At 43.4% G+C, this 14,413-nt stretch overlaps 1 protein-coding gene across 1 annotated transcript in view; it reads left to right on the top strand.

Moving 5' to 3' along the window:
- Positions 1–13,911, top strand: part of IQCA1 (IQ motif containing with AAA domain 1) — a 172,483-nt gene extending 158,572 nt beyond the window's left edge. The window contains exons 18-19 of the mRNA XM_034655460.1: positions 5,962–6,200; positions 13,679–13,911. Coding sequence (XP_034511351.1) covers positions 5,962–6,200; positions 13,679–13,807 — 368 coding nt within the window. The 3' untranslated portion in view covers positions 13,808–13,911. The remainder of the gene's footprint in view (positions 1–5,961; positions 6,201–13,678) is intronic.
- Positions 13,912–14,413: the final 502 nt, after the last annotated feature.

The raw sequence follows: 14,413 nt of genomic DNA, 5'->3' as shown, positions 1-14,413 counted from the left end.
GGCAGACGTGGGCAGAGCCTGAGCGGTAAGTACACAAGAACAGGTCATAAGAGCAAAACCTGCATGTCTGTTCTTTCGCTAACATCGTTCTTTTTACCCAGGACAAAAGGAAACTGGACAGGGACTATTATTTTGGGCCCTGAAGGTGACAAAAGTCATCGCGGGTGCTAATTTTTCTCTCGACAGGTGGACTAGGATGATTTGTCTCGGGCCCACAGTGACAGTGTCTCTCTCAGAGAGCATCATTCTGGCCACAGGTTGATTTTTTTTTAGTTTTCCAGTCTCAAAGTATTAGTCCAGGAGCGTGTTGACTTACTTAAAATAACCATGAAAGATAAGAGCTCCTTTTTCAGTTTTTTCCTCTTGAACAGACAAATTCAAAATCTTCTTTTGAAACATATTTTTAAGTGGAACTAACACTAAAAAAGTGATTCTGGAGGCAATGCAATGAAACCATGAAGAGCCGCGAGATGCAAGCCCTGAGGAGACGTGGTTCTGAACCCTGGCTCTGCCACGGGATAGCTGGACGACCTTGACAGCTCAGTGGACCTTCTGGGCCTCCACTGTTTCCTCTGTAAAGAGGACTATTTAGTCCCCAGAGCTGTCGTGACCCTTATATGAAGTAGGCAGCAGGACACCCAGCACCGTACCAGCTCCCAGGAGACCCTGGGTGGTGCTGGGCTGGGAGGAAGCCAAGATGGCGGCCATGGTTATGGAGAAGGAGTACGTGACCAGGCAGTGAGTGGCCATGGTGGTGAGGTGGTGTTTTCTATCATCTGCTGCTGTGGACCAAACCACCCTGGCGGCTTAAAACAACAAATCATTCCATCTCATGGTTCGGATGGCTCACAGGCTCAGCCAGAAAGTTCTCCTTCAAGTCTCTCAGGAAGTTGCAGTCGGGTGTCCGTTTGGGCTTCACCTGAAGACGCGACAGAGCAGGACATACACAGTCGTTCAGTCCCGTGACTGGAGTTGTTGCTGGGAGCTCAGCTCGGGCTGCCAACCAGAGAGCCTACACCTGGCCTTTCCATGTGGCTTTGCCCAGCGCAGTGGCTCAGTCCCACGAGAGAGCATCCTGAGAGCAAATGTTTCAAGAGGTTCAGGCAGAAGCTGGAAAGATTCTTGTGACCTAGCCTCAGAAATCACACAAAGTCCCTCTCACCAAACTCCACAGGTCCAGAGCAAGTTCCAGGCCAGCCCAGATTCAAGGGCAGTGGACTACACAGGGTCTAAATTCTACAGTGTGGCTCAGCGAGGGGTCATCTTTACCGATGGTAGTGGTAGCAGCAGATTTGATATCGAGGTGGTGATGGTGGTGTCAGTGTTGCAGATGGCAGTGATGGTGGTGGCAGCCTGGTGCTAGAGAAGAGGAAGGTGGTCACATGGATGGTGGTGGTGGCAGTGGAGGTGGTAATGGTGGTAATGGTGCAGCGGTGGTATGGACAGGAAAGTGCTCCCAGCGGAGTTGGGGTAGAGGTGAGACAGCCTATGGTAGCAGTTAACATTAATAGGAATAATGAAAATGACCAGGTCAGACTTGGTTTCTATCCTTCTCCAGTCACAATAGCACCCCCAAAACAGAGGGACTCTGTGACCTTTTCTGGTTGGTCTTAAGCTCCTGGCCCATGTTATCTGCTAGAGAACAACAACTCCATGTGCAGTGCCAGCTCATTTCAGTCTTGATAAACTGTGATCCTGGCTTCACAAATCCATATTATACACAAAGTACAGGAGGACATTGGTCTCAATTATTTCTCCATCATTCTAGTGGCTTCTCCATCTCCTGGAGCCTCCAGGCCCTCCAGTGGGTCCTTTGCATTCAGCCAGCATCGAAGGAAGAGAGAAAAGACAGTAGAGAGTATCTCACAGGAGATTTTAGGTACAAGACCCAGAAGGGCTAGGTGTCGTTTCATTCATGCTGCATTGGCCAGAATGATTCCCATGGCCTCACTGAAGTTCAAGGGGTCAGGGCTGTGCAGTCCCACCAAGGAAAGGTTTGGCACAGAGCTGGGTGGGCGCCAGCGGTCTCCACCCACTGGGAGTCTGCACAGAGCACCCCCTGGCTTTCTCAAAGCTTCCCTGCTCTCATTTCTGTTGGTCAGATTTCCTCTCACGATCCCAGGGTTTGGTGGTGTTTGGGTTTTTTTGTTGTAGATATGTATTTTAAGCTATCTTAATGGAACAAGGTAGGGTGTTATTAATTCTCAGGGACCAGAGCATTATTCTTGACTTTGGATTGAATAGTTTCTATTGTTTGACAAAACCATAGGCCCTTTAAAAATGAAGCTATTGATGTATAACAAGGACAGTTGTGTTGTTTTGATAAAATGCCAGGCGTCCGTGAGGACACAGATCAGATTAGAGATTCCAAATTGAATCTCCCCGTGGCAGGATCACAGGGGAGGAAGAAGGCATCCCCTCTCCTGCCGGCAGATGATAAACCTGCACGCAGGAGTCCTCTTGGGCCCAGAGCTCTGTCCACTAAACCACATGCTTCTCATATATTTCCTCCGTGATGGGTGATTTGTTCAGGTCGCCTTTCTTGCTGACATCATAAATGCTGTCCAGCGTTTCCTCCAGTGACCTTGAAGTTTTCATAGCCACAGTGGCTGGGACATCCATCTTAAAGAAAGACTGTTCCTGTCTTTGCAGTGATCAAAAATGGTCTCTTCCAGCCCATAAAGCATGGGCTGCAAATCCATAACCTGGGCCTCTGCTTGGCCATCTATCTACCAGCAGCAGAGCAGGGAAGGTGTTGGGGAACATTCACCATCCGGCTTCTCAAATCCCTCCAGGCAGGGTGGGGGAGTAACAGCACTGAGAAGGGAAGGGTGGGTCAGCCTGAGGAAGCATGATCCTTAAGGTTTACCAAATAGAATTCAATATCTACCTTCTTTCCCCAAATCAAGCTGTTTCCTTCAAAATGTCTGCAAAGAAAATCCACCCACAAGGTTGATTAATGCCTCGTCTAGTCCCCAGAAATCCCTCTGGGCCTCCTCTCCCCACATTCCTAATGCTTCCTGCTCTCGCCTCTCTTCCCGGGGGTCTGTTTCACTAATAACGCAATTCATCATAGGCCCCCACCCCAGACCCAGTGTCTGGTCGGATGAGTTCAGTCCAGGTCTTCCGATTTTTCTGGAATTCTAATCTTCAGAGACCAGAAGCTCATCTGAATCATATTATCACTTCCTGGGCTTTTGTAAAATCACAAATAACAAATGAATTTTAAGATACTACGTCATCTCAAGAACACAGTTGGGAGCCAGGACAGAATCCATTTGGAACATCAAAAGCAGAGAAGGAGATCCAAAGACCAGATTCTTTTCAGTCTAAAGAAGGGAAAGAGAATGTAGATTAATTCAAAGAAGCGAGGAGCCTTTGCATCCAAGAGAAGGAAGGTAAAAGACAGTACTCAGTCTGGAGAGCACCTCGGCTGCCTTCACCACACTCCATTCGCTGATCCGGTCCTCCCCACCACCCCACGGCCAGCACCCACGTCTGTTGTGCTCTCATCCTCTCCACCTGCACTGCTGGGCCAAAGACTAGGCAGCCGTGGCTGCAGAGCTCATGCGGGGTTCCCACCTCCATGAGCCCCCCACGCGGTGACGCACTCTGCACCTGACTCCCCCCCTAGCCCCACCACGGGTGGCTTTGTACAAGCAGTGGAAGCTATTCTTTTAAAGGCAAGTCTAGTCCATCAAATATGAGAAGCTGAACTGTTTCTCCTTCCCATTCTCTGGAGTCACTGTGGGCAAGTGGCCATGTCCCACCATAACTGTGACTGCCCCCAGTTGCCCTCACTGGGCCTCCATTAACAAATGGTAAGCTTTGGGGGAGAAATCAATGATGTGTATATTTGGAGGACCCTTGGCCAAAACCCTACATATCAATTATCATACATTCTAAAGAGTCAATAGTGTGGTCCCATGTTCTTGCTAGACCAGAGTAATTGTAGTTTTTGCTGTTTCTAAAGAATCTTTACTTGTAGAGAGACCCCTTGTGTTGGGAGGCTGGAAGGCTGTGACTGTCATAGCTTAGCAGGGAGGCAGGGATGGGAGCTGGGCATTGGTTTCTGGCAGCCCTAGCCCTCCCCGTTTGCTTACCCACTGGTCCACTCTATGTCACGGGTAGGAAGTTTGCCCGGGATGCCCAAGGCTGAAGCTGTCTGAGTTTCCAGCCTGGGGTATTTACTGGGTCTCGGCTGAAGGGGCTACACCTTGTGCTTCAGCATAAAGCATGCTCCCTGCTCAGCTTCCAGAGTCACCATTCAGACCTGTTCACACTTTTTTTCACTGTTGTAAATCTGGGCAGGGACACACATCCCAAGGGATGATGCTACCTGGTCATTGTTCTTATTTTTCCCATGCGTTATATTTTCTGATTTCTAAGTCTTCCTCAGTTATGTCCAGGTAAGGGTAATCTGTTTTACAGAAATATTCTTAGACAATAGTCTGTATTTATGCTTTAATGAGCATTAGGAAACTTCGGTACAAAATGGAATGACTCGTGATAATTACAAGAACAACAGTTAACACCACTATAAGAAACTAAACTGCCCACCGCATGCTACATCAGTGCTCTTCTAAGCACTTTCTCACAGCAGCCTGAGAAGTAAATCTTTCGACTTGCATTTTATAGGTAAGCCTAAGATGGATTCAAGCTCAAACAGACCCACCAAAGAAAGTAGCAGAGTAAACCTAGGGGGTTATGTCCATTTGATGGCACACGTGGCCCTTGATGCCTAACCTTACACAGCTGGGAGACACAGTGTAGCCCCAGGGTAATACGCACCCCTTCCAGCAACTCAGCTCACCACAAGGCCGAGGACCACCCCCCCACCACCACCAAAGTCGATGGAGGAGAGGGACTGTGAAAATGACTCATGACCCAAAATCCCACTCTATGATATGGCTTATAGATACACGGCAGGTCATTCTATTCCTGGACAGTAATTAGACCTTTTCGTTTTATCAAGTAATTGTGGATCAATGTATTTAGATGAGCTAGTCATATAACAGACCTGACAATGCTCAGATTATGTAATAATGGTCATTAAATATTCCTCAAAGAAGGTCAAAATGCTTGGGAGACATCTGAATAAGATCCTCCCAGCACTGCGAAGGGCTCAGAGACAGGTGCCTTGGCAAAGCCTCACCTTTTTCACCATCTGGATACACGGAAGAAGCCACGGCGAATCTCATGTGGTTCTCTCTCTTTGCGGAACGGATGTAATTCCCTGAGTGTAATATTATTTCAAGTGCTGTGTGCGAGTCCATTCCATCTCTCAAGTTCAGTAATTCCATAATTCATTTTCACCACATCCCCGTGTTCTTAGAGAAATCTCTCTGTTACCCAGGGTCCCACTAACCCGAAGAACCACCGGGAACCCACCCAAGGGATTTCAGTCAACCTCTGCCTGTTGACAATTGGGGGGAGGGGAGAATAAGGGTCAAGATGCACCCAAAGGGAACTGAGCCCACTGGTGATGAATGGAAATTAAAATCTGCGTTCCAATTCCACATAGAAAAATAATGCACAAAAACTTTATAACTAAAAAAAAGTGAAACTCCCACTCCTACAAACACTTTGGAAAATAAAATATTCTGATGAGCAGAGATCCCATATATACTTTATCTGAATTTCCAATGTTGAAAGATTTTGAACATCTTTGAAGATACCACCCTAAAACTATACTGAATGTGATTTTATTTTTTCTTCTTTTGTGGGTCTAGGACCTCAGGGCCATCGGTATGCATGTCTTCTGGTTGAAAATCACTCAGAGGGAAAAAATAGTACTTAGTTACTTGGCTTCCTGCTCATTTGAATTACCATTGAGTGGAGTGTTCCTCCCAGACATTCCTTTCTTGATGAGATGCAACTTTGTACAAGAACGAGATAACACTGCTTTCTCTCTGGTGACCTTTGTTCTCTGTGTCTTTTCTACTATCTTGGATACAATAGTTTTGTGGAAACAGATCATTCAACTCAACGGAGGCGTCATTACCAATGCCTTGAATGTAAGTTGCCTGGCAAAGGTCACCGATGGCTTCACCCAGGGACACATAGTCGAGGCGGTTAAAGGTGTGCTCACAGACCGCAGAATCCGGCAGCAAACTTACAAACCGCTCATGGCAGTGGAGTTCATTGCAAAGCTGACCAGCATGAGCCCCGTGTACCAGGAGGAAGAAGAGAGCTTTAAGGTAAACGGAATGCCTGTGCGGCCAGGTCCTAGCCGCAAATGCTTGTCACATGACCTCCTCCCTCTGGTTCCTGAGTTTCATGAATTTGTCATATACAGTGAAATTTGGAAGCTTGAAATTTTTAGATCGCAAATTCATTCCAGCCTTGCCAGTAAAGCATGTGCCTTCCAAAATTTAGGAAAAATTGTGGTCTGTGACCTTATAAATTAACAGCCAAATTGCAGAATTAAATAGTAGCTTTGAAACCACTGGATTCAAATACACACACACACACATCCACACACATGCATACACATAAAAACCATACATACATGTACGTGCCTTCCCCTTGGTTCTCCCTGGTTTTTACTTCATGGTTCATGTAATGGAACAAGTTGTCCATAAAGAAAACCATTCCCTAAATAGTGCGTTTCAAGCCCTTGTTGGTTTTGTCCCAGATTTGCTGTGGCGTGCTTCATTTTTCAGCGCATTTGCAATAGGAAATCACAAGAAAACTCACCAAAGTTTAATTCTCTAATTTTTTATTGTATTCTGTGATGTTCGGAGAATTTTTCAGATCTAGAGGAAACTGAGAACCAGCTCTTCCAAATCCCTCTTTTGCAGGAGGAAAAGAAGTTGCAGAAAGCTATGTGCCTTATCCAAGCAAATCAACATGAAAGCCTAGATGCCCCAGCAGGCACGCCTCACACTCCTTTTAATCAAAATGAGTATGGTTGTGTTCACTTTTCTGGACCTGGAGGCAGTTTCCTTGGCCAACTGGGAAAACAAGGGTGGAAAGTTATATCCATGCAATTATACCCACAACAACATTGGCCATGCAATCATCGGAAAAAGAATCAGAATTCTCATCTAAGCCTTGCGTGTCTGGAAGCCTGCTTAAGATTAGGAAAATTTCCCTCTGCAATGTATCACTTTTCCAGCAACTCTAAAACTCATGTTTCCCTCCTGCTTTGCTACTAATGTTTCATTACAAGGTGGAAAAGAGTCACAATACTGATCCTCCCCCAAAATTATCTAGCATAGCAATTGGCAAACTTTTCCATAAAGAGCCAGATAGTAAATATTTTAAGCTTTGAGAGCTCCACAGTCTCTGTCACAACTATTCAATCCTGTATCATAGTACAAAAGCATTCATACACAATATGTAAATGAAAGGGCATAGCTGTGTTCTAATAAAACTTTATTTGCAAAAACAGCAGGCCAGATTTGGACCATCAGTTATAGTTTTGCTGACAGTGGTCTAGAAAAACTGCAAAGATATATTTCCAACTCCAAGCTGGAGTTTTTGCCAAGGATTTGAATTAATGTTCTTGCTAACTGTTTAAACCTTGTTAGAATTAATGGCAAATATTTATCCTCTTCCTGTGATATATCCTAATTCTTTTATCAAATTCCCCATTTTTTTTTCTTTGTAAAATGCTCATTTTCTTTCTTATTCTGAGGGGTAGGTTTAGGGTATTAAAACCTATGCTTTCTCTTAGCTGGTTTTTAACTTTCCAAAGTGATTTCTAGAAGTTTTTCTGTTACAGGTACTGGAGGTCCAGTAATCAGAACTGATCACACTATTCAAGAGAAGGGAATGCTCCCACTGTATAAGCTGAGATGAGAACACATATGCTTCTCACTTCCATTCTTGGCATATTTGATCACTTTATTCTTTTTTTTTTTTTTTAGCCAACTAAATCATTTTTCCAACACTGCTAGCACACCCCCCATCGATTCTGCTCCTTATCCTAGCTCAAGAGCTTGGCTCAGCACCTGGCCCCAACTAAATGTTCAATAAACATTTTTAGTGGCAACTTTATTGAGCAGATGGATTCACACCTGTGAATGATGTGATACTGTGGCTATAGTCGCTTGTGATGAGGCCAGTCATCTTGGCCCTGAGAAATTGGACCTAACCCTGCTTCTGACAGTGCATCAGACTAGGACCTTGCAGATTCTCCAAACACATCCTACCCACTCCATGTACATGACAGAGAAAATATTTGAGGATAATGATGGTAATAATCATAGTAATGTTAGCTAATACTTATTGACCACTTATGTGCCAGGCACTCTGTTATAACTCATTTAGACCTCATAATCTCCCCCATTTTACAAGTGGAAATTGAGTCATAGACAGGTAGGTAGGCAGAATAATGGCCCTCCAATGATGTCTACATCCCACTTCTAGAACCTGTAAATATGTTAGGTCACATGGCAAAGGGGAGTCAAGGTTGCAGATGGAGTAAGGTTGTTAATCCACTGAACCTAAAACAGATTATCCTTACTTATACTGGTGAGTCCAGCGTAATCATAAAAAGTAGAAAGTGGGGGGCGCCTGGGTGGCTCAGTCTTAAGCGTCTGCCTTTGGCTCAGGGCATGATCCCGGGGTCTTGGGATCGAGCCCCACATCAGGATCCTCCACTGGGAAGTCTGCTTCTTCCTCTCCCACTCCTCCTGCCTGTGTTCCCTCTCTCACTGGCTGTCTCTCTCTGTGTCAAATAAATAAATAAAAATCTTTATAAAAAAAAATAGAAAAGGGAATCAGAAGAGAGAACCAGGAAGTTAGCAGCGTGGGAAGGACCCACTGGTACTCCAAGTAGCCCCATGTTGCTAGCTTGAAGATGAAGGAGAGGCCACAAGCCAGGAGAGCAGGTGGTCTCAGGAAAGTGCAAAAGATAAGGGAATAGATTCTCCCCCCTGGAGTTCCAGAAAGGATTGCAGCCTGCAGACACCTAGATGTTAGCCCAGTGAGATCCATTTTGGACTTCTGACCTTCAGGACTGAAAGACAATAAATGTTTTGTTTTACATCACCAAGTTCGTGGTAATTTGCTACAGCAGGAAAAAAGGGGGGGCAAAGTGGTTTACTCCTAGTCACACAGCTAAAAAGGAGTAGAGCTGAAATTCAAACCATAGTCTAAAGACAATTTTAATACCCATATTCTATACCGTGTCTCGATAAATTAGGAGTTCCTCACCTTACACTGAAGAAGAGCCAGAGCAAAAAGAAAGGTGAGAATAATCCCCAAGAGCCAGAAACAAAGATAAATCTCAAACACAGGGACAACCGTGTGCCTGGCACGCAGCATAAAGTCAAGGCTAGGAAATAAAAAGAGACTAGGGGCCATGGACGATAAAGTGGCAATACCTCCTGCTTCTGTGACCAGATCTGTGGTGTGCCGACGTCACCGAGGAGCGTTAACTTCAAAGCGTCACTATAAGACGTGCTTCTGGACCCGGCTTTAGAGGATCGTGTTGAAGCGGCTGCAGTACTGTGAGGGAGGGAGAAATCGAGAGACCAAAACAGAGCAGCCTACTCAAAATGAACCTGAAAATAAAAATTCCTAAACATGTTTGGAAATCTAGTGCTGAGTACAACCTGACAAAGATGTTTAAATTCATATAATTCAGATGTTCCGAAAACAATAAATGAGGGCATCATTTCCAATAGAGATGTACACTAAGTTTTAAAACAAAGACAGAAATGGAATAAGAACAGATAGATTATGGGGGGGATCACAAATAGAAAGCTTAGAAATCAAAAATACAATAATTTGAAATGGAAATGGCAAAAAAAAATGAGGTGTGAACTCTAGCCTAGACATGGTCAAAGAACAAATTTATGGACTGGAGGATGTGGCCTCTCCAGAGGCAACACAGAAAACCGAAAAGATAAAATCTATAAACTGCAATTAAGAACCTTTGAAGACACTGACACCTAAATTACACACATTCTAGGAGTAGAGAATAGAAGAATTACCAGAGGAACAATTATTTGAAGAAATATTTGCTGAAAATCTTCTTGAATTAAAGACGTGAGTTCTTAGATTAAAAATGAACTCCAAGCGACCAGTAGAACAAATTTTAAAAATCCACACACGCACATACATTATTGTGAATGTAGGATTAAGATAACAAGCCAGTCTTCAAAGATGCCAGATTGCCTACAAAGGAAAAACAATGGGGCCGTCAGGCAGCTCTTTGACAGAAATCTATTCCAGAAGACGGTGCGATCATTTCTGCGAAGTGCTGGAGAACAGTAACTGTGTACCTGACATTTATCCCCAGCTAAACTAGCACCCAAGAGACGGGAGACAATAAAGACATTTAAAGACTTAGAAAGACTGAGCTAGCTTCCAGTCAGTGCAGTTGGGTTGCTTCAGCTCTACCCCCTCCAGGAATTCTATTTCTATGCATACGCCCTAGAGAAGTTTTCTCATAAGCATACCAGGGGATATGTGCAAATTATGAATTTCAATGTGGTTCCTAACAAAAATTTGGAAATGGCCTATACGTCCATTAATAGGAGAATTGATAAACAACTTGGAGTGTAGTCATTCAGTGAAATATTATGACTACTATTTAGTTTATTTTTTTTTAATTTTATTTTATTATATTGTGTTAATCACCATACAGTACATCCCCAGATTCCGATGTAAAGTTTGATGCTTCATTAGTTGCGTATAACACCCAGTGCACCATGCAATACGTGCCCTCCTTACTACCCATCACCAGTCTATCCCATTCCCCCACCCCCTCCCCTCTGAAGTCTTCAGTTTGTTTCTCATAGTCCATAGTCTCTCATGTTTCATTCCCCCTTCTGATTACCCCCCTTTTCTTTATCCCTTTCTTCCCCTACCGATCCTCCTAGTTCTTATGTTCCATAGATGAGAGAAATCATATGATAATTGTCTTTCTCTGCTTGACTTATTTCACTTAGCATTATCTCCTCCAGTGCCGTCCATGTTGCAGCAAATGTTGAGAATTCGTTCTTTCTGATAGCTGAGTAATATTCCATTGTATATATGGACCACAGCTTCTTAATCCAGTCATCTGTTGAAGGGCATCTCGGCTCCTTCCATGATTTGGCTATTGTGGACAATGCAGCTATGAACATTGGGGTGCATATGGCCCTTCTCTTTACTACGTCTGTATCTTTGGGGTAAACACCCAGTAGTGCAATGGCTGGGTCATAGGGTAGTTCAATTTTTAACTTTTTAAGGGACCTCCACACTGTTTTCCAGAGTGGCTGTACCAACTTGCATTCCCACCAACAATGTAGGAGGGATCCCCTTTCTCCACATCCTCTCCAACAATTGTTGTTTCTTGCCTTGTCTATCTTTGCCATTCTAACTGGCGTAAGGTGGTATCTCAGTGTGGTTTTGATTTGAATTTCCCTGATGGCTAATGATTTTGAACATTTTTTCATGTGTCTGTTAGCCATTTGTATGTCTTCATTGGAAAAGTGTCTGTTCATATCTTCTGCCCATTTTATGATTTGTTTATTTGTTTCTCGTGTATTGAGTTTGAGAAGTTCTTTGTAGATCTTGGATACCAGTCCTTTATCTGTGGTGTCCTTTGCAAATATATTCTCCCATTCCGTGGGCTGTCTCTTAGTTTTTTTGACTGTTTCCTTGGCTGTGCAGAAGCTCTTTATCCTGATAAAGTCCCATAAGTTCATTTTATCTTTTATTTCTCTTGCCTTTGGAGATGTGTCGTGAAAAAGGTTGCTCTGGCCGATGTCATAGAAGTTGTTGCCTATGTTCTCCTCTAGAATTTTGATGGATTCCTGTCTCACATTGAGGTCTTTCATCCATTTGGAGTTTATTTTTGTGTATGGTGTGAGAGAGTGGTCAAGTTTCATTCTTTTGCATGTAGCTGTCCAATTTTCCCAGCACCATTTATTGAAGAGACTGTCTTTTTTCCACCGGATGTTTTTTCCTGCTTTATCAAAGATTAGTTGCCCAAAGAGCCGAGGGTCCATTTCTGGGTTCTCTATTCTGTTCCATTGGTCGATGTGTCTGTTTTTGTGCCAGTACCATGCTGTCTTTGTGATCACAGCTTTGTAGTACAGCTCGAAATCCGGCATTGTGATGCCCCCAGCTTTGTTTTTCCTTTTCAACAGTTCCTTGGAGATTCGGGGCCTTTTCTGGTTCCATACAAATTTAAGGACTATTTGTTCCAGTTCTTTGAAAAATGTCCTCGGTATTTTGATCGGGATAGCATTGAAAGTGTAGATTGCTCTGGGTAGTATGGACATTTTAACTATGTTAATTCTTCCAATCCATGAGCATGGAATATTTTTCCATCTTTTTATGTCTTCCTCAATATCTTTCAAAAGTGATCTATAGTTTCTAGGATATAGGTCCTTTACGTCTCTGGTTAAGTTAATTCCAAGGTAACGTATGGTTTTTGGTGTTATTGTAAATGGGATGGATTCCCTAATTTCTCTTTCTTCAGTCTCGTTATTCGTGTATAGAAATGCAACTGATTTCTGGGCATTGATTTTGTATCCTGCCACCTTACTGAATTGTTCTATAACTTCTAATAGTTTGGGAGTGGATTCCTTTGGGTTTTCCATATAGAGTATCATGTCATCTGCAAAGAGAGACAGTTTGACTTCTTCTTTGCCGATTTGGATACCTTTGATCCCTTTTTGTCTTCTGATTGCTGTTGCAAGGACTTCTAGTACTATGTTGAATAATAGTGGCGAGAGTGGGCATCCTTGTCGTGTTCCTGATCTTAAGGGAAAGGCTTCCAGCTTTTCCCCATTGAGAATAATGCTTGCAGTAGGCTTTTCATAGATGGCTTTTATGAGATTGAGAAATGTACCCTCTATTCCTACACTCTGAAGGGTTTTAATCAGGAAAGGATGCTGTATTTTGTCAAATGCTTTTTCTGCATCAATTGAGAGGATCATATGGTTCTTGAGTCTTTTCTTGTTGATATGATGTATCACATTGATTGATTTGCGAGTGTTGAACCATGCTTGCATCCCAGGTATGAATCCCACTTGGTCATGATGGATAATCCTTTTAATGTACTGTTGGATTCTATTAGCAAGGATCTTGTTGAGGATTTTGGCATCCATATTCATTAGAGAAATCGGTCTGTAATTCTCCTTTTTGAGGGGGTCTTTGCCTGGTTTGGGGATCAAGGATTTAGTTTATAAACTAAGATGTTTCTCAGCTTTCAAACAAAAAGGGAGGGTTGAGAAAAATGCATTCACAGAGCCAGTCGGAGCCCCAAGGCGCTTTGTGGGAATATCGGCTCCAGTATTTCTGCCATGTTTTCAACAGTCCCCCTCCCAGTGTTCGTGTGGCCTCCCATGGCTCCCGTATGGCCACCAGTCCAGCTTCTGGTGGCCATCTGTGAACCACAGAAGGTCATTCACGTTACCAAGAAAGCCCACACCTTCAGGATAGAGTAAGATCCCCAGAAAGAGGTGACAAGTTGATAGGAAGAGCTGCTGGTTAGATTTGGTCTGTGATTCTCTGAAACAGTTAACTCCTTGAGGTGGAAATTTCGAGTTGTGTCAAAATACAGGTTGGAAAAACCCCTGAGAAAGAATATGTATTAAATATGCATTAAATGTCCAAAGTTTAGTGGCTGCTTGCCCCTTCCTTCTTAGAAGGCTTTTCTTCACTTTTAAGAATATTCTGGTTAATTTGTGCCATTTTGATATTTTGCTAAACATCTGTTTTATTTCAGAACTGGTATGCCAAAACCCCCATGGGTAAAAAACGAGCCTTGGCACTAACGGGAGGGAACACTGAAAAAGAAAAGGAAAAAGGGAAAAAGAAGGAAAAGAAAGGGAAAAAAGAGAAGAAGAAAAAGTAATGCCTTTCTAAGGAACCATCCTTGAGTGTCTCGGGGATGGAGGTGGTCCTGACCCGCCGGGGAGAAGGCTCACCATTGCCTGTCTGAAGAAGACCCCGGCCGACGCCCCAAGCTCACCTGCCCCTGCATCCGCTCAGCTCTTCAGTAAGCTGGACACCAAGTTCGATGTCCATCACAATTGTTTCTAGAGCTTGTAATTGTTTCTCAGTCTGTGTAAAGTTTGTGCGTAACCGAAATCCACTCCACACACAATCTTTCCATCCCATCAATACTAGTCACCAAATTCACAACGTGATAGTTAGAAAATACTCTAATTTGACAACTAGTAAGTAACTTGAGTCTGTCACTAGCACTCAGGCTTTTTGTTAATCCATATATACTGTATATTATCTTGCACATATTTTAATACATTAATTCTTTATTAATTTATTTTATAGAATGGAATAAAAACTGTCGTCTTTGAACCGACTCAGTAACTTGGTCACTGGAGCAAAAAAAGATATTTAAAATTAGCGAGTTTGGGGGCACCTGGGTGGCTCTGTCAGTTGAGCATCTGACTCTTGATCTCAGCTCAGGTTTTTTTTTTTAATTTTATTTTATTATATT

Source organism: Ailuropoda melanoleuca, chromosome 2 (assembly GCF_002007445.2).
Source record: "Ailuropoda melanoleuca isolate Jingjing chromosome 2, ASM200744v2, whole genome shotgun sequence".
NCBI lineage: Eukaryota > Metazoa > Chordata > Mammalia > Carnivora > Ursidae > Ailuropoda > Ailuropoda melanoleuca.
Note: the sequence above shows the minus strand (reverse complement) of the source record. Positions and strands in the feature narration are given on the sequence as shown.